This window comes from Chiloscyllium punctatum, chromosome 2 (assembly GCF_047496795.1).
Source record: "Chiloscyllium punctatum isolate Juve2018m chromosome 2, sChiPun1.3, whole genome shotgun sequence".
Lineage (NCBI taxonomy): Eukaryota > Metazoa > Chordata > Chondrichthyes > Orectolobiformes > Hemiscylliidae > Chiloscyllium > Chiloscyllium punctatum.
The window spans coordinates 2,427,352-2,446,478 of NC_092740.1; the positions used below are offsets into that span (position 1 = coordinate 2,427,352).

At 45.7% G+C, this 19,127-nt stretch overlaps 1 protein-coding gene across 3 annotated transcripts in view; it reads left to right on the forward strand.

The window, feature by feature from the left end:
• spef2 (sperm flagellar 2) overlaps positions 1-19,127 on the forward strand; it is a 714,991-nt gene that overhangs the window by 9,841 nt on the left and 686,023 nt on the right. For all 3 annotated transcript variants that reach the window (XM_072592835.1, XM_072592845.1, XM_072592854.1), the window contains exons 4-6: positions 5,510-5,680; positions 11,726-11,866; positions 12,704-12,783. In XM_072592835.1, coding sequence (XP_072448936.1) covers positions 5,510-5,680; positions 11,726-11,866; positions 12,704-12,783 — 392 coding nt within the window. The remainder of the gene's footprint in view (positions 1-5,509; positions 5,681-11,725; positions 11,867-12,703; positions 12,784-19,127) is intronic.

Consider the following 19,127-nt stretch of genomic DNA (forward strand, 5'->3'; position numbering starts at 1 on the left):
TATTTGGGAAGTTGAAGTCGCCCATGACTACGACCCTGTGGCTTCTGCACCTTTCCAAAATCTGTTTCCCAATCTGTTTCTCCACATCTCTGCTGCTATTGGGGGGCCTATAATAAACACCCAACAAGGTGACTGCACCTTTCCTATTTCTGACTTCAGCCCATACTACCTCCAGAGGCAGATCCCCCTCAAACTTCCTTTCTGCAGCCGTTATACCATTTCTAATTAGGAATGCCACCCCCCCCTCCTTTTTTACCACCCTCCCTAATCTTACTGAAACATCTGTAACCAGGAACCTCCAACAGCCATTCCTGTCCCTCATCTATCCACGTTTCCGTGATGGCCACAACATCGTAGTCCCAGGTACCGATCCATGCCTTAAGTTTACCCACCTTATTTCTGATACTCCTTGCGTTGAAGTATACGCACTTGAGCCCATCTCTGTGTCCGCAAGTAGTCCCTGTCAGTGCTACCTTCTCCACAGCCTCCCTACATTCTTGGACATCCTGACAAACAGCTAGCCTACTTGCTGGACTACAAGTCCGGATCCCATCCCCCTGCCAAATTAGTTTAAACCCCCCCGAAGAGTGCTAGCAAACCTACCCCCCAGGATATTGGTGCCCTTCTGGTTCAGGTGCAACCCGTCCTGTTTATACAGGTCCCACCTTCCCCAGAATGCAGTCCAATTGTCCAAATATCTGAAGCCCTCCCTCCTACACCATCCTTGCAGCCACGTGTTCAACTGCACTCTCTCCCTATTCTTTGCCTCACTGTCACGTGGCACCGGCAACAACCCAGAGATGACGACTCTGTCTGTCCTAGCTTTTAGCTTCCAGCCTAACTCTTTGAGCTCTTGAATGACCTCCCTATTCTTCTCATCTGCAGTGAATATAGTGCTAACTGACCCAGTCTCTCTTCATGCTTCAGCCCTGCCAGTGTAGGAATTAGTTTGGGAAACCTTTGTTTTACTCCCTCCATAGCCAGAATATCCTTCCTCAGGAAAGCAAAACTGTGCACAATATTCAAGTTGTGGTCTCACCAAGGCCCTGAGCAATTGCGATAAGAACATCCCTGCTCCTGTACTCAAAGCCAGTTATGATGAAGGCCAGCACACCATTTCTCTTCTTCACCTGCATACTTACTTCCAGTAACTGGTGTACAGGGACACCCAGGTCTCAGTGCACCCCCCCTCCCCCATTTCACCAACCTATCGGCATTTAGATAATAATTTGTCTCCTGTGTTTGCTCCCAAAGTGGATAATCTCACATTTATCCCCATTACACTGCATCTGCCATACAATAGCTCACTCCCTCAACTTGTCCAAATCACACTGCAAAATCTTTGTATCTTCATCACAGTTCACCACCACCCAGCTTTGCATCATCTGCAAATTTGGAGATATTACAGTAAATTCTTCAACTAAGTCATTAATATACTTTTACTGAATTGTAAACTGCTCTCAGTAATCAGCTCTGTCGTGTTTTAGTCGCCAATTTGTATGCCCCTTCCTTCGATCCATTACTCTTCGCAATTTCCATTTTTAGCCAGGGGTTATTTCAATTTTCCCATTTTGTTTTTGTGCTAGACCGGAATGTGTAATCGTTTCCGTTCACCACTGCGCTCTTTGAATGCTTGCCATGACCTTTCCAGCATCATCTCTTTAAGTAACAAGACCTAATCTTATAAAACCATCTCACTGAATATAGTTTAAGCTTGTATTTATTTAATATGTTTGTAATTTAGTTTTAGTTAAGTAGATGTGTTTGTTTTTGTGGAATGGTGGGTTGTTTATTAACAATGGTACTATGCTATGGCCAAGATGTCGGTCATTTTTTTGTACTACTTTTTTTCTGTTTTGTTGGTGTTATTCTTTTTCTTTATATATAAATGTTTGGTAAAAGATTTTAAAAGCTTTTCAATAAAAATACTTATAATAAAACCATCGCACACTTCATACCATAATAAATCACTGCATTAAGATTCAGGACCCTAGTCTCAGAATCAACTATGTCACGCTCCATCTTGATGAGGAATTCTATATATGATGGTCACCCTTCCCTAAGGGGGGCTTGTTGAACTAGATTGCCAATTATTTCTTTCTCATTCCACAATACTCAGTCTGGTATGCTCTGTTCTCTCATTGGTTTCTCAACATATTGATCCAGAAAACCATCCTTTACACATTCTAGGAATTCCTCCTCTACCGCATTGTTACTAAATTGATTTGCCCAATCTATATGCAGATTAAAATCACCCATAATTACGGATGTTCCTTCATCGCTCTAATTTCCTGTTTAATGAACTCCCCAGTTTTGTCACTCCAGTTTGGGGGGCTCTTTGTATCTGGCCCCTGGTGTTGTCAAGCTCTGCCCATACAGATTCCACTTCCCTGGAGCTCACATCCTTCCTAACTATTGTGTTAATGTCCTCTTTAACCAGCAATGCTACCCCACCATCTTTCCCTCTTTGTCCGGCCATTCCAAATCCTGAATACCTCTGGATTTTTAATTCCCATCCCTGGTCATCCTGCAGCCATGTCTCTGCTATTCCAGTGATATCACATCTGTTTGTGTGACTAATTCATCCACTTCAAAAAGTACAAGAAGATGGAACAGGCCAGCTGGCTATTCGAGAGTTCAATAAGGTCATGGCAGATCTGAATACTTCCCACTTCCCATTTACTCCTCACCCCCAATAACCTTTCACCCCCTTGTTTAACAAGTCTATTTCTACCTCTGCCTTAAAAATATTCAAAGAACCTTCTTCCACCACCTTTTCAGGAAGAGACTTCCAAAGACTCTCAACCTTCTGTGAGGAAAAAAGAAATTCACCTCATCTGGTTTAAATATGTGACCCCTGATGTTTAAACTCTAACTCCTAATTTTAGATTCTTCCACAAGAGGAGACATCCTTTCTGTATCCTGGCTAAGATCCCATAGGATCTGATAGTTTTTATTTGAGTTTCCTCTTACTTTTCTCAGCCACGTTGAATAGAAGCTTGGTCTGCCCAACCTTAACTTATCCATTCCAGGTATGTATCAGGTAAACCCTCTCTGAACTGTTTCTAATGTCTTAACATCCTTTCTTTAATATGGAGACCAATGCTGTGCATGGTACTTCAGATGGGGACTCACCAGTGTCCCGTGAAAGTGAAGCATAACCTCACTATTGTGTTCACTTCACCTCATGGTAAATGATGACATTCTATTGGTTTTTCTTTACTTGTTATACCTGATTATCTACCTTCTATGACTCATGCATGAGAATGCCCAGATCTGACTGCATCTCCAAGCTCTGCAACCTCTCACCATCTAAATAATACACTTTTTTTTGTCAAAATTTTTCACATTTTTCCACCTTACACCATTTGACAGGTCTCATTTATCTGATCAATGCCCTTTAACTTGTCCTCTCACATAACAACGCAACGTCATTTTGTAGCCTCTTTACAGCTTACTTTCCTGTCTTTACTTCTTCAGTGCAGGGGACAACCAAAAATTGGTGGCTTCATCCAAGAGATTGATCTAACTTGAGGCCTCAGCTCTGACATGTATGGCATATCACTTATTACATTTCCAACCTGAATAAGACACATTTATGCCTACCTTCTGCTTCCTGTTAGCCAATCAACCTTCTATACATGCCAATATGTCATTACTAGTTTTCACTTCCCTCAGCAACCTTCAATGTGTTTAGTTTCACTCACGGGTGTGATCTTTGCTTGCGAAGCAGATATCTATAGTTGCCTGTCCTGGTTGTCCTTGTGACAGATCTTCAAACAACGTGTGGAACTCAAAGTGTCCACTGCTTCCCCCTTGTTCACGCCACATGCTACAACTTCAAATAACTTTGCTAGATTGGATAAATTTGATTTATCTTTCACAAAACCATGTTGATTGTACATGATTGCCTCAAACATTTCTAAGTGTCCTGCTAAAACCAGCAGAGAGTTTGTCCCCAATTCCCATTGACTCCAGTTTTTTTTTACCAGGGCTCCTTGATGCCACACTGAGTCAAAATGAGGCCTTGATGTTTCGGGCTGTCCCTCTCCCATCCCCTCCCCTCCCCTCCCCTCTGGAATCCAGCTCTTCTGTCCATGTTTGACCCAAGGCTGGAATGAGGTCAGGAGCTGAGTGACCCTGGGGGATCCCAAACTGGGCGTCACTGAGCAGGTTATTGCTGAGCAGGTGCTGCTCGATAGCTCTGTTACTAACACCATCCATCACGTTACTGAGGATCGAGAGGAGACTGATGGGACGGGAATTGGCTGGATTGGATCTGTCCTGCTTTTTGTATGCAGGACATATCTGGGAAATTTTCCATATTGCCATCACTTTGCAGGGATTTGAAGGGATCAGCTCAGATAATTACTGGATTTATGCTGACTCCTGGTAATGTTCCACATTCCATTAGCTGCAGTGATTACATAAAGTAACATATTATTGTCAAATTGTAAAAAGCCCCACAAAAGACTCAAGGGAAGCAAACATCTGAGGAAAATTTAAATAATTTATTTCAGGGCAATATAAAGAACAAGGGAGAGAGCTCAAGTTTGATGATTGACATAAGTCTATGAGTAGAGAACAAGTCAGTCAGGTTGGTTTGGGATTAATACAGGGCTGTGGGGAGAGAGCGGGGACAGAGGGATTAGTTTGGGATTAATACAGGGCTGTGGGGAGAGAGTGGGGTCGTGGGATTAGTTTGGGTTTAATACAGGGCTGTGGGGAGAGAGCAGGGTAGTGGGATTAGTTTGGGATTAATACAGGGCTGTGGGGAGAGAGTGGGGCAGTGGGATTAGTTTGGGATTAATACAGGGCTGTAGGGAGAGAGCGGGGACAGAGGGATTAGTTTGGGATTAATACAGGGCTGTGGGGAGAGAGTGGGGTCGTGGGATTAGTTTGGGTTTAATACAGGGCTGTGGGGAGAGAGCGGGGTAGTGGGATTAGTTTGGGATTAATACAGGGCTGTGGGGAGAGAGTGGGGCAGTGGGATTAGTTTGGGATTAATACAGGGCTGTGGGGAGAGAGTGGGGCAGTGGGATTAGTTTGGGATTAATACAGGGCTGTGGGGAGAGAGTGGGGCAGTGGGATTAGTTTGGGATTAATACAGGGCTGTGGGGAGAGAGTGGGGCAGTGGGATTACCTTGTAAAAGGGCTATGGAGAGAGACTGAGGCAGTGAAATTAGTTTGGGGATAGATTCAGGGCTACAGGGAGACAGCAGGGTAGTGGGAATAGTTTGGGATTGGTACAGGGCTATGGGGAGAACAGGACAATTGGATTAGTTGGGGATTGATATGGGGCTATGGGGAGTGCAGAACAGTGGGATAGAACTAATTTTTGATTTCTGGGACTGTTCACTGTAAAATTCAACTTGCTGTCTGCAATGTCATCATTCCAATATAGTGATGAGAATGGTCACTGCGCTTCTCAAAATTGCTATAATTGCACATGTCACTTTAATTAATATTCCTGAACTCCTTGTTGGTTTCTCTTGACTTTTCCTTGTAGCGTTTGAAGTCGATGATTCCACGTGAAGTTGATGTGATCCTACGCAACGTATCAAGCCAATTTGTAGCTCTGGGAAAGGAGATAAAAGAGCAGGTGAACCAGAAACATGAGGAAGAACTACAGAAAAAACAGGACATTCTAGAACAGCAGCGAACTGAAAACCAGGAATCGGTGAGACGTGGTGAGGGTCTGGGAATGAGGGAGGGGGAGAGACTGGGAAAGGTGAAGAGAGAGAAATTAACTGGGACAGAAAGAGAGATTGTGAAAGAGAGAGAGAGAGAGAAACTGAGATCGAGGGAGTGAGAGAGCTTGGGAAAGGGGGGAGTTAGAGAGAGGAGGGGGAGAGAGAGAGAGAGAGGGGAAGCAGACAACAGGAAAAACAGCGTGAGAAGAGAAACATGTCTGATTGACATCACAGGAAGGTTGCGAGTTGATTGGCTGTTGAGCAGCGGTTTTTAGAGACCGTGTTTCTAATAATTTTGAACAACGTAATTCTAAACTAGCACAAGGAAGGAATGATATGGAGTTACTGGTGTTGGACTGGGGTGGGCAAAGTTAAAAACCACACAACACCAGGTCATAGTCCAACAGGTTTATTTGGAAACACTAGCTTTCGGAACGCTGCTCCTTCATTAGTTGGTTGTGAAGTATGAGATCGTAAGACACAGAAATTATAGCAAAAGTTTACAGTGTGATGTAACTGAAATTATATATTGAAAAAGACCTGGATTGTTTGTTAAGTCTCTCATCTTTTGGAATGACCATGTTGGTTTCACTTCTTTCATATGTAAATCCCAGAACTTTCTTAAAGTTGCATTCTCAAAATGTAACTTTTTCAACGTATAATTTCAGTTACATCACGCTGTAAACTTTTGCTATAAATTCTGTGTCTTACGATCTTATTCTCCACAACCACCTGATGAAGGAGCAGCACTCCAAAAGCTAGTGCTTCCAATTAAATCTGTTGGACTATAACCTGGTGTTGTGGGATTTTTTTCAACAAGGAAAGAAGTTGTTGTAGGCACAGAGAGGGAACTGATTTGTGAGTATGGGTAAAGAAATTCTATCTGAAAATGTGTTGCTGGAAAAGCACAGCAGGTCAGGCAGCATCCAAGGAGCAGGAGAATCGACGTTTTGGGCATGAGCCCTTCATCAGGAATGAGGAAGGTGTGTCCAGCAGGCTAAGATAAAAGGTAGGGAGGAGGGACTTGGGGGAGGAGCGTTGGAAATGCGATAGGTGGAAGGAGGTTAAGGTGAGGGTGATAGGCCGGAGTGGGGGTGGGGGCAGAGAGGTCAGGAAGAAGATTGCAGGTTAGGAAGGTGGTGCTGAGTTTGAGGGTTGGGACTGAGACAAGGTGGGGGGAGGGGAAATGAAGAAACAGGAGAAATCTGAGTTCATCCCTTGTGGTTGGAGGGTTCCCAGGCGGAAGATGAGGCGCTCTTCCTCCAGCCGTTGTGTTGCTATGGTCTGGCGATGGAGGAGTCCAAGGACCAGCATGTCCTTGGTGGAGTGGGAGGGGGAGTTGAAGTGTTGAGCCACGGGGTGGTTGGGTTGGTTGGTCCGGGTGTCCCAGAGGTGTTCTCTGAAACGTTCCGCAAGTAGGCGGCCTGTCTCCCCAATATGGAGGAGGCCACATCAGGTGCAGCGGATGCAGTAAATGATGTGTGTGGAGGTGCAGGTGAATTTGTGATGGATATGGAAGGATCCCTTGGGGCCTTGGAGGGAAGTGAGGGGGGAGGTGGCAGAAATGACGGCGGATGATACGCTGTACATGGAGGTTGGTGGGGTTGTGGGTGAGGACCAGTGGGGTTCTGTCCTGTTGGCGGTTGGAGTGGCGGGGCTCAAGGGCGGAGGAGCAGGAAGTGGAGGAGATGCAGTGGAGGGCATCGTCGATCACGTCTGGGGGGAAATTGCAGTCATTGAAGAAGGAGGCCATCTGGGTTGTTCGGTTTTGGAACTGGTCCTCCTGGGAGCAGATGCGGTGGAGACAAAGGAATTGGGAATATGGGATGGCGTTTTTACAGGGGGCAGGGTGGGAGGAGGTGTAGTCTAGGTAGCTGTGGGAGTCGGTCAGTTTACACTGGCACCACCCCCCACCTTTTCCTCCGCTACACTGATGACTGTATCGGCGCTGCCTCGTGCTCCCACGAGGAGGTTGAACAGTTCATCCACTTTACCAACACCTTCGACCCCAACTTCAAATTTACCTGGACCGTCTCAGACTCCTCCCTCCCCTTCCTAGACCTTTCCATTTCTATCTCGGGCGACCGAATCAACACTCACGGCTGGAGGAAGAACGCCTCATCTTCCGCCCAGGAACCCTCCAACTACAAGAGATGTATGCAGATTGCTCCAGCTTCCTCATTTCCCCTCCCTCCACCTTGTCTCATTCCCAACCCTCGAACTCAGCACCACCTTCCTAACCTGCAATCTTCTTCCTGACCTCTCCGCCCCCACCCCACTCCGGCCTATCACCCTCACCTTAACCTCGTTCCACCTATCGCATTCCCAATGCCCCTCCCCCAAGTCCCTCCTCCCTTCCTTTTATCTTAGCCTGCTTGGCACACCCTCTCATTCCTGAAGAAGGGCTCATGCCCGAAACGTCGATTCTCCTGGTCCTTGGATGCCCCCTGACCTGCTGTGCTTTTCCAGCAACACATTTTCAGCTCTGATCTCCAGCATCTGCAGTCCTCACTTTCTCCTAAAGAAATTCTATCTTATAAACTCCAGATTTTAGTTAATAGTGCAGGAAAAAATTTGAGGTAAGTTAAAGTAAATAAAATTACAGTAAATGATGTAACTTAATACAATGATTTAGTCATAGCAAAGCAGCTTGGCCTATTCTGTGGCAGATAGGGTGCCATGGACTCTTCTTGTGACCACTAAGAGCTCATGTGCAGTCAGGTCATGTGCTGCAGGTTTCACAGCAGTGGCCAGAATCACTGGCGTTTATCCATCAGGTGGAGAGCTATGTGGCTCATATATTCAGAATGGTGATAATACCATGAATTAACAACAGACAGGCAGCAGGCAGGGAATGTGTGACCACCAAGAGAAACAGGCAAGCAGAGGTTCAAGCTCATTAACTGGTCTTTGGTTCGGGACATTGGCGAGGGAGCGCAGCAAGAGGCAAGCTTATAGCTCCACAGAAGGCCCAGCAGATTAGGGAGGAGGAAGATGAAGTGTACAAGATTAGTTTGGCCACAGCTCGAGTACTGTGTGCAGTTTCTGGTCCCCACACCAGAGGAAGGATGTGAAGGAGGAGCAGAGGGGATTCACCAGGATGTGGTGGAACTGGGATGGAGCAATTCAGCTATGAAGAGAGGCTGGATAAGCTGGAGGTGTTTTTCTCAAAGCAGAGAAGGCTCAGGGGCATTGACAGGAGAGATTCATGGAGGATGAATAACCAGGGGCATCGACTTAAAATAAGGAGCAGGAGGTTTAGATGGGATTGGACTGAGGTCCTTGTGGGGTGTGTTTTGAGTGCTGATGGAGAGGTTTAAAATAACTTGGCAGGAGTGTGGGCACCAGATAAGAACATATCAGGATGGAGGAAGCCCTGGGAGAGGCAGATAACATGAGCTTAGAGAGTAGTAAGTTCATCAATGGAATCAGATCAGAGAGAAAGTAAAAAGGTATAAAGCAGGGTGGCAGTGCCTGAGTGTGAGGGCATAATGTCACTGAGATCAGGGAGTAACTGGTGCACATTGCCTTGTCAGATTATCATTGCAGTCAGGATAGAGAAATGGTTTAAGGAAGGACAGGTGGGTTTCAAACATTCCTGGTTATGATGTGAATAGAAAAAAAGCAGTGGGAAAAAGCAGGAAGAGTGGTGTTTTTGGTTAAAGAGTGTATCACAGTGCTGGAGAAAGAGGATGATTGAGGGGGTTTGGTTTGGATTGAGCTAAGGAATAAGAAGGGTGCAATTACCTTCTAGCTGTGGATCAAACTTGCAGGGAAATTATCAAGAGATGCAAAACATCCGTAGTTATAATGAGGTACTTTAATTACCCACATATAGACCGGCACAGTAGTGGTGTTAGGGGCAGCAAGGGGTAAGTGTTGTCCATCGTGCTCAGGAGCATTCTCTGCACCAGTTTGTGTCCAGTCTCACAGGAATGGGGGCACTGCTTGTCCTGGTTCTTGGAATGAGGTGGGCCAAACAGATAAAGTGATATTGGAGAAATATTTAGGGGATAGCAATCATTGTATCAGAGGAAGATGGTGGGTCATTATTACGATGCAGGAGGATACCATTCTGCCCATCATGCCTGCACTGGGTCTATCCCCTCATCTCAATCACCTGCCTTTTCCCCCTATCCCTGCTCACCGTTTCCATCCTGTTCCCTCCCGAATGCCTCAGTTGAAGGTGCCTCCTCTACATTTCCCGACAGACCATTCCAGACCCTCACCACTCACTGAGTAAAAAGGTTTTTTTTTCTCACATTATAATTGTTTCATTTGCATTTTAAACCTATGTCCTCTTATTCTTTTTTGATTTAACAAATGGGATTTAGGTTTGTCTGGGATTTCAACCCAGAACCTCTTGCATTGATGCTATGACATTCCAAAGTGAGAATTGTACTGCAAACCGATGAGAATAATTGGTCCACAGTGAGAGTAATTACCTGACAGAGGACAGACTGCAATTGGACAGGCCCAGAGCAGGGCTGGAGAAACTGGAACCGAAACCATATCTCAACAATGGCCTCCCTTCAAAGTGTGCTCCCTTGACAGAGGATGGTAGGACAAACAAATGTAGAGATCCCTGGATGACAAAGGAAAAGGAAACTAAGATGAAGTCAAAGAAGTGTGCTTAAGACAAGTGTCAGGTCAAAAACATAGCAGAGAACCAAGAGGAATATTGCAGGTTACAAGCAAACAACGATGAACAAGAGTAGGCCACTCAGCCCTATGAGTCAGGGCCAGTGTGGTGCTGGAAAAACACAGCAGCTCAGGCAGCATCCGAGGAGCAGGAAAATCAATGTTTTGGGCAGGAGCCCTTCATCAGGAATCTCCAGCATCTGAGGTCCTTCACTCAGCCCTGTGAGCCTGCTCCACCATTCAGTAAGATTGTGGCTGATCCGATTTTAACCACAACTTTACATTCCTGCATATTCCTGATAACCTTTCATCCCCTTGGGAAATAAAGAGTCGATCTAGCTCTACCTTTAAAAGGTTAGAGATTCTGCATCATTGCCTTTGAAGAAGAGAATTCCAATTACTCACAACCCTCTGAAAGAGAAAAATGTTTCATCGTCTCTGTATTTAATAGGGGACCCCTCATTTTTAACCAATGACCCTTGTAGGAAGAATAGAGGCATGGACCATTTTCTAAATGGTGAAAAATATTCAGAAGTCTGAAGTGCAAAGAAATGTGGGAGTTCTAGAGTGGGATTCTCTCAAGGTAAACTTGCAGGTTCAGTCAGTAGTTAGAAAGACAAATGCAATAATGGCATTTATTTTGAGAGGACTTGAATATAAAAGCAGGGATGTACTTCTGAGGCTCTATAAGGTTCTGGTCAGACCACATTTGGAGTATTGTGCACAGTTCTGGGCCCCATATCTCAGGAAGGATGTACTGGCCCTGGAACGTGTTCAGAAGAGGTTCGTAAGAATGGTCCCAGGAATGAACAGCTGAACATATGGGAAACGTTTGAGGACTCTGGGTCTGTACCCGAAGTTTAGAAGGACGAGGAGAGATCTAATTGAAATTTACAGAACAGTGAATGGCCTGGATAGAGTGGATGTTGGGAAGATGTTTCCATGGTGGGAGAGACTAGGACCTGAGGGCACAGCCTTATTCCTGAAGAAGGGCTTATGCCCGAAAAGTCGATTCTCCTGCTCCTTGGATGCTGCCTGACCTGCTGCGCTTTTCCAGCAACACATTTTTCAGCTCACAGCCTTAGAATAAAGGGAGGGCCTTTTGGAATGGAGATAAGGAGAAACTTCTTCAGCCAGAGAGTGGTGAATCTATGGACCTCACTGCCACAGAAGGCTGTGGAGGCCAGGTCATTAGTATATTTAAGACTGAGATCGATAGGTTCCTGAGTATCAAGGGTTAAGGGGAGAATGGGGTTGAGAAACCTAGCAGCCATGATTGAATGGTGGAGCAGACTCGATGGGCTGAATCCCTAATTACTGCTCCTATGTCTTATGGTCTTATGCTCTGACCCAGTGTGACCCTCATGTCTCTTTATTTCGACTTGTTTCAGCTCCGAGAAGCTAAAAGGAAAAATGAAGAGCTGATGGCTAAAATCCAGGCATCTCTGATCCATGTCTCTAAACCAGTGCCTCGAAAAATAGCTAAAATGATGGAGAAGCGCAAAGAGGAGTTGAGGAAGAAGGAAGCTGAGGTAAGAAATGTTATTGCAAATGGTCACTGGAACCTCTTGCCCACAGGTGCTGTCATGACAACTTGTCTTTACAGAAACTGTTTAGGACCGAAAGCAGTGTTCACCAGGAGGGGCTACAAGAGAAAGAACAGTCCTACATTCCCGGACCGAGAGGGAAAGGGATGTAGAGATTGTAATGAGCTCAGCCAGGTAGACCTCAAAGAATCTGAGTTCCCTGGTTGGGGCTGTGAACCTGGTCCAATCAGGGATCCCTGGCTGACAGATACAAGCAGGAGAGTCAGAGGCTCTGTTCACTCTGAGAGCTGGCTCTGAGGGAGTTAGACCAGTGTCAGATATTGTGTAAGTAAAGGGTGACTTGATGACTGGATACCAGCATCTGTGGAGAACTAGTACATGTGGCATATTTGGATTTTCAGAAGATTTTTGATAAGAACCCTCATAAGAGGTTAATGAACAAAAGTAAAGCATTGAATTGGGGTGGGGTGGTGGAGGTAATATCTTGGCATTGTGGGATGTGAGCATCACTGTCTGGACCAGCATTTATTGCCTGTCCCTAGTAGCCCCTTGGGAAGGTGGGGGTGAGCTGTCTTCTTGACCCGCTGCAGTAATGTGCTATGGGTAGACCCACAATGCCCTTGGGGAAGGAATTCCAGGATTCTGACCCAGTGACACTGAAGGAACAGCGGTATATTTCCAAGTCAGGATGGTGAGGGGGCTCAGAGGGGAACTTGCAGGGGGTGGTATTCCCTTATATCTGCTGCCTTGTCCTTCTAGATGGAAGTGGTCATGGGTTTGGAACTTTGAGGCACTCAATGCACTGACCTCTTTTTTTTTCAGATGTTTATGAAAGAGATCAATGACTTTGAAACAATACTGACCAAGTTGGAGCCAATCGGTGCTGAAAAAGAACGTGAGAGGTGAGAAAATCAGTCACAACAAAATCCTGGGAGTGAACCCAGCAGCAGGTCCCTGGGCACGATGGGCCATGTGGGCGGTACTGTAGCACGGTGGTTAGCACTGCTGCCTCACAGCGCCAGGGACTGAGGTTCAACACCCGCCTTGGGTGACTGTCTGTGTGGAGTTTGCACATTCTCCCCGTGTCTGTGTGGGTTTCCTCCGGGTGCTCCGGTTTCCTCCCACAGTCCAAAGATGTGCAGGTCAGGTGAATTGGCCATGCTACATTGCCCGTAGAGTTAGGTGCATTAGTCAGGAGTAAATATAAGGTGGGGGGGGGGTGGGTTATTCTTCGGAGGGTCAGTGTGGCCTGGTTGGGTCAAAGGGCCTGTTTCCACACTGTAGGGAATTTATCTAATCTATATGGCCTCCTTGTTGTGTGCCATTACAACTGTGCAATTTTTGCTGAATAATAAAATGCTCCCAATCCTCAATTTTGCTGCTTTTTCTGACAATATTATGCAATTCCTCTTTGAATCTAATATTTTCTCTCATTTCTTTTGTAAAACGTGGTTGAGCCACTTTTTCTGTTTAATTTTTGTGCCATACAGGAATTAATAATTGTTGCACATGTTCTTTAATTATGTTAAATATGTATTATTGCCGACTCATCAACCTCTTTACTAAGGGTTTCTGATTCATTCTTACTAATTCGTTCCTCAAATCCTCATCATTCTCTTTGTATAGATTCTGGACTTGACTATTTCACTCTACACCTCGGAACACTTCAACCCCAGGGCATCAATGTGGACTTCATCAGTTCCCTCATTTCCCCTCCCCCCTCTTTACCCCAGTTCCAACCTTCCAGCTCAGCACCGCCCTCATGACCTGTCCTACCTGCCAATCTTCCTTCCCACCTATCCACTCCACCCTCCTCTCTGACCTATCACCATTATCCCCACCTCCATCCACTTATTGCACTCTTAGCTATCTTCTCCCCAGCCCCACCCCCTCCCATTTATCTCTCCACCCTGGAGGCTCCCAGCCTTATTCCTGATGAAGGGCTCTGGCCCGAAACGTCGATTTTCCTGCTCCTCGGATGCTGCCTGACCTGCTGTGCTTTTCCAGCACCACTCTGATCTCGACTCTGATCTCCAGCATCTGCAGTCCTCACTGTCCAGTTTAATGAAGAATTGGACCATGTTATGGTTACTCTTCCCCAAGGGACACCACACAACAAGATTATAATTCTTTCTCATTACAAAGTCTAGGATAGCCTGCTTTCTGGTTGGATCCTCAAAGTATTGGTCTAAAAGGCCATCGTGTTCACACTCAGGAAATCCTCTTCCACAATACATTTGCTCATTTGGTTTGTCCAATCAATATATAAATGAAGGTCGCCCATGTAGGCCAGACCAAATAAGGATGGTAGTTTCCTTCCCTAAAGAACATTCGTGAACCAGATAGATGTTTCCTGACAACTGACAATGGATTCATGGTCATCATCAGATCTTTGATTCCAGATCTTTACTGAATTCAAATTTCAGCATTTGGCACAGTGGGATTTGAACACAGGCTCCCAGAACATTTTGTGTGTTCCTGGATTAACAGTTCAGTGATAGTACCTTAAGGTCACTGCCTGCTCTTGTTCCCTATTGCTCAGAGGGCAATAGACAAATCCTGACAATGGTTTCTGTCCCTTGGTGTTTATCTGTCCCAATCCACATTGGGATTTGCTGGGCCAATATTCTTCCTCATTATGGCCTTGTTTACTACTTTACTAACAATGCTACCCCTTCTCCTTTCCCTTTTGTCTGTCCTTCCTAATTAATAAATATCCCGGGATGTTCACTTCCCATTCTTAGTCATCCTGTAGCCATGACTCTATCCTAACTAGATCATAACAGTTTGTATCTATTTGTGTTGCTAATTCATCTACTTTATTGTGGATGTTCCATGCATTAAGACACAAAGACTTGTTTTTTTTTAACCTCATTAGTTAATTTAGCTTTATTTTGCACTTTGGCCCCATTATGTTTTCTGCCTCCCACCTTTGGTTCTCTCTTTTCAGCCTTTTGTTTCCACCCTTGTTTTTCCCTCCTGTGTTCTCCCTGCTCGCGTTCCCATTCTCCTGCCATTCTAATTTAAGTCCACCCTAACAGCATTAACAAGCTCATCAACAAGGGTATTGGTCCCCTTCCTCCCATAAACAACCAGTTTCCCCTCTCCCCACCTTACCCCAGTTCCAACCTTCCAGCTCAGTGCCATTCTCATGACCTGTTGGTCATCCCAGAACCATCCTTCCCAGAACCAGTCCCAATGTCCCAGGAATCTCAATCTTTCCTTCCTACCCCATTTCTCCAGTCACATATTCACCTAATATATTCTGTTCTTTTTACTCTCTCTAGCCCATGGCACTGTGATAATCCTGTGAGGTCCTACCTAACTCCCTATACTTGGCTTGTAAGACTTCATGTCTGTTTATAATTTTTTAAAAAAGCAATAATGGGATAGAAGATGAAAGACAAAACTAAGCTAGAACATAGACCTAGAACAGTGCAGCACAGTACTGGCCCTTCGGCCCATGATGTTGTGCTGGCCTTTTATCCCACTCTAAGATCAGACTAACCTACATACCCTTCATTGTACTAACTCCCATGGGCCTCTCCAAGAGTCACTTGAATGTCCCTAATGTCTCTGACACTACTCCCATCACTGGCAGTGCATTCCTCACACCCACCACTCTCTGTGTAAAGAACCTACATCTGACATCCTCCCTAAACCTTCCTCCAATGCACCTTGTGATAGCCATTTCCACCCTGGGAAAAAGTCTCTGTCTATCCACTCTATCTGTGCCTCTCATCATCTTGTACACCTCTATCAAGTCACCTCTCATCCTTCTTCACTCCAATGATAAAAACCCTAGCTCCCTCAACCTTTCTTCATAACACATGCCCCCCAGTGCAGGCAGCATCCTGGGAAATCTCCTCTGCACCCTCGCTAAAGCCTCCACATCTTTCCTAAATGAGGTGACCAGAACTGAACACAATATTCCAAGTGTCGATAGAGCTGCAGCATAACCTCGCGGCTCTTAAACTCAAGTCCCCTGCTAATGAAAGACAACACACTGTACACTTTCTTAACTCCATCAACTTGGGTGGCAACTTTGAGGGATCTATGTACATGGACCGCAATATCCCTCTGTTCCCTACACTGCCAAGAATCCTGCCTCTAACCCTGTAATCTGCAATCAAATTCGACCTTCCAAAGTGAATCAGTTCACACTTTTTCCAGATGGAACTCCATCTGCCACTTCTCAGCCCAGTTCTACATCCTGTCAATGTCCAATTGCAACTTACATCAGCCCTCCACACTATCCACAACTCCACCAACCTTCATGTCATTGGCAAACTTACTAACCCACCCCTTCCACTCCCTCATCCAAGTCATTCATCAAAATCACAAACAGCAGATGTTCCAGAACAGATCCCTGTGGAACCCCACTGGTCACCGAGCTCCAGGCTGAATACTTTCCATCTATTACCATCCTCTGTCTTCTATGGGCCAGCCAATCCTGTATCCAGACAGACAGGTCTCCCTGTATCCCATGTATTACTTTCTGAATGAGACTACCATGGGGAACCATATCAGGTTAGCACAGCTGCCTTGCAGCGCCAGGGACCCGGGTTTGATTCCAGCCTCGGGTGACTGTCTGTGTGGAGTTTGCACATTCTCCCCGTGTCTGTGTGGGTTTCCTCCGGGTGCTCCGGTTTCCTCCCACACTCCAAAGATGTGCAGGTGGATTGGCCATGCTACATTGTCCCATAGTGATAGGTGCATTAGTAGGGAGTAGGGGAATGGATCAGGGTGGGTTACTCTTCGGAGGGTCGGCGTAGATTTGTATGGCCAAAGGGCCTGTTTCCACACTGTAGGGAATCTAATCTAAGCTAAAAACATCTTGCTAAAATCTAATCCACTGCTCTACCTTTATTAATATGTTTTGTCACATCCTTAAGAATTCAATAAGGTTTGTGAGGCATGACCTGCCCCTCACAAAGCCATGCTGACTATCTCTAATCAAACCATGGTGTTCCAAGTAATTATAAATCCTGTCTCTCCGAATCCTTTCCAATAATTTGCCCATCACTGATGTAAGACTGACTGGTCTGTAATGCCCAGGATTATCCCTATTCCCAAGGGAATAACATTTGCCACCCTCCAATCATCTGGCATTCCCCAGTATACAGTGAGGACACAAAGATCATCACCAAAAGGGCAGCAATCTCTTACCTCACTTTCTGTAGAAACTTTGGGTATATCCCGTCTGACTTATCATTTCTTATGTTTTTCAAACCTTTCAGCACATTTTCCTTCTTAACACTAACCTGTTTGAGCATATCAGTCTGTTTCACACTGTCCTCTCAAACATCAACGTCCCTCTCAGTAGTGAATACTGAAGGAAAGTATTCATTGAGGACTTCCCCTACCTCCTCCGACTCCAGGCACATGTTCCCTCCACTGTCCCTGATCGGCCCTACCCTCACTCTGGCCATCCTCTTCTTCCTCACATAAATATAGAATGCCTTAGAGTTTTCCTTAATCCTACCTACTAAAGCTTTTTCATGCCCCCTTCTAGCTCTCCTAAGTCCATTCTTCAGTTCCTTCCTGGCTACCTTGTGATCCTCTAGAGCCCTGTCTGATCCTTGCCTCCTCAACCTTCAGTAAGCTTCCTTCTTTCTCTTGACTAGATGTTCCCCATCCCTTGTCACCCAAGGTTCCTTCACCCTACCATCCCTTCCTTGCCTCAGTGGGAAAGACCTATCCAGCTCTATCAGCGAGTGCTCCCTAAACAACCTTCATATTTCTATATTTCCCTGAGAACGTCCATTCCCAAATTAGGTGCCCTAGTTCCTGCCTAATAAAATTGTAATCCCCCCTCTCCCAGTGAAACACTTTCCCATACTGTCTGTTCCTGACCCTCTCCATGGCTATAGTAAAGGTCAGGGAGTAGTGATCTCTATCACGGAAATGCTTTTCCCCCCGAGAGATCTGACTCCTGGCATGGTTCGTTGCCAAGCACCAAATCCAATATGGCCTCCCCTCTAATCGGTCTTTCTATATATATAGAGCCAGGGCCCTTCCTGGACACACCTAATAAAAACTGCTCCATCCAAACTATTTGCAATAAGGAGGTTCCAATCAATATTAGGGAAGTTGAAGTTACCCATGATAACAACCCTGTTGCTTCCGCACATTTCCAAAATCTGCTTCCCAATCTGCTCCTGCGTGTCCCTGTTCCTTCTTTAATTTACAAGGCTAGCTAGCAATATAAAAGAAGATTGAAAAAAGTTTTTAAAAATATATATCAAAGTAAGAAAGAGGTGAAAGTAGATATTGAACCGTTGATAAATGAGGCTGAAGACGTAATAATGGGGAACAAAGAAATGGCAGAGGAACTGAATAGGTACTTTCCATCAGTCTCCATAACGGAAGTTACCAGCAACACACCAGAACTTCAAGGCAATTGGGGGCAGAGAGCGAGAACATGCTGGGGAAATGGGCTGAAAGGTCTCAAGGTGAATAAATCACATAGGACTATGCCCCTGGGTTCAGAAGGAGATAGCTGAGCAGATTGTAGAGGCTTTGGTGATGATCTTTCAGGAATCACTATAGTCAGGGAAAGTGGAGAATGTAACACCCATGTTTAAGAAGGGAGGGTGGTAGAGAATATAGGCTGGTTAGCCTGACCTCGGTCAGTTTAGACTCAGTTATTGAGGATGTACATGCAAGTACATGGTAAAATAGGGTGGAGACAGCAAACTTTGTAAAGGGGAGGTCATGCCTGACAGATGTGTTAGAATTCCTTGAGGAGGTAAGGAGGTCCTGATGAAGGTGTGTTTGGGCCCTTGGATGGTGAGGAGGGAAACGGACATGTGTTCCACCATTTGTGGTTGCAGGGGAAGGTGTTGTGGGGCTGTTGTGTAGGGAGGTGGTGTGTGGGGTGGGGATGGGGTGTTGGGAATGAAGGAGGAGTGGACTCGGGTATTCCAGAGAGAACAGTCCCTGCAGAAGGCTGACAAGGGACAGGAGGAGAATCTGTGTTTGGTGGTGGCACTGTGCTGGAGGTGGCAGAACTGGCAGAAATGATGCTCTGGATGTGGATGCTGTTGGGATGGTAGGTGCAGACAAGAGGGTCCTTATCACTGTTGTGGAAGGGAAGAGAGTAGGTGATGGGTCAGACCCGGCTGGGGGTCCTGTCAACTGCAGCGCTGAGATTCCTCAATTGAGGAAGAAGGTGGACATTTTGGATGCTCCCTTTTAGAAGTTGGCACCATCAGAACACATGCAATGGAGACAGAGGAAGTGG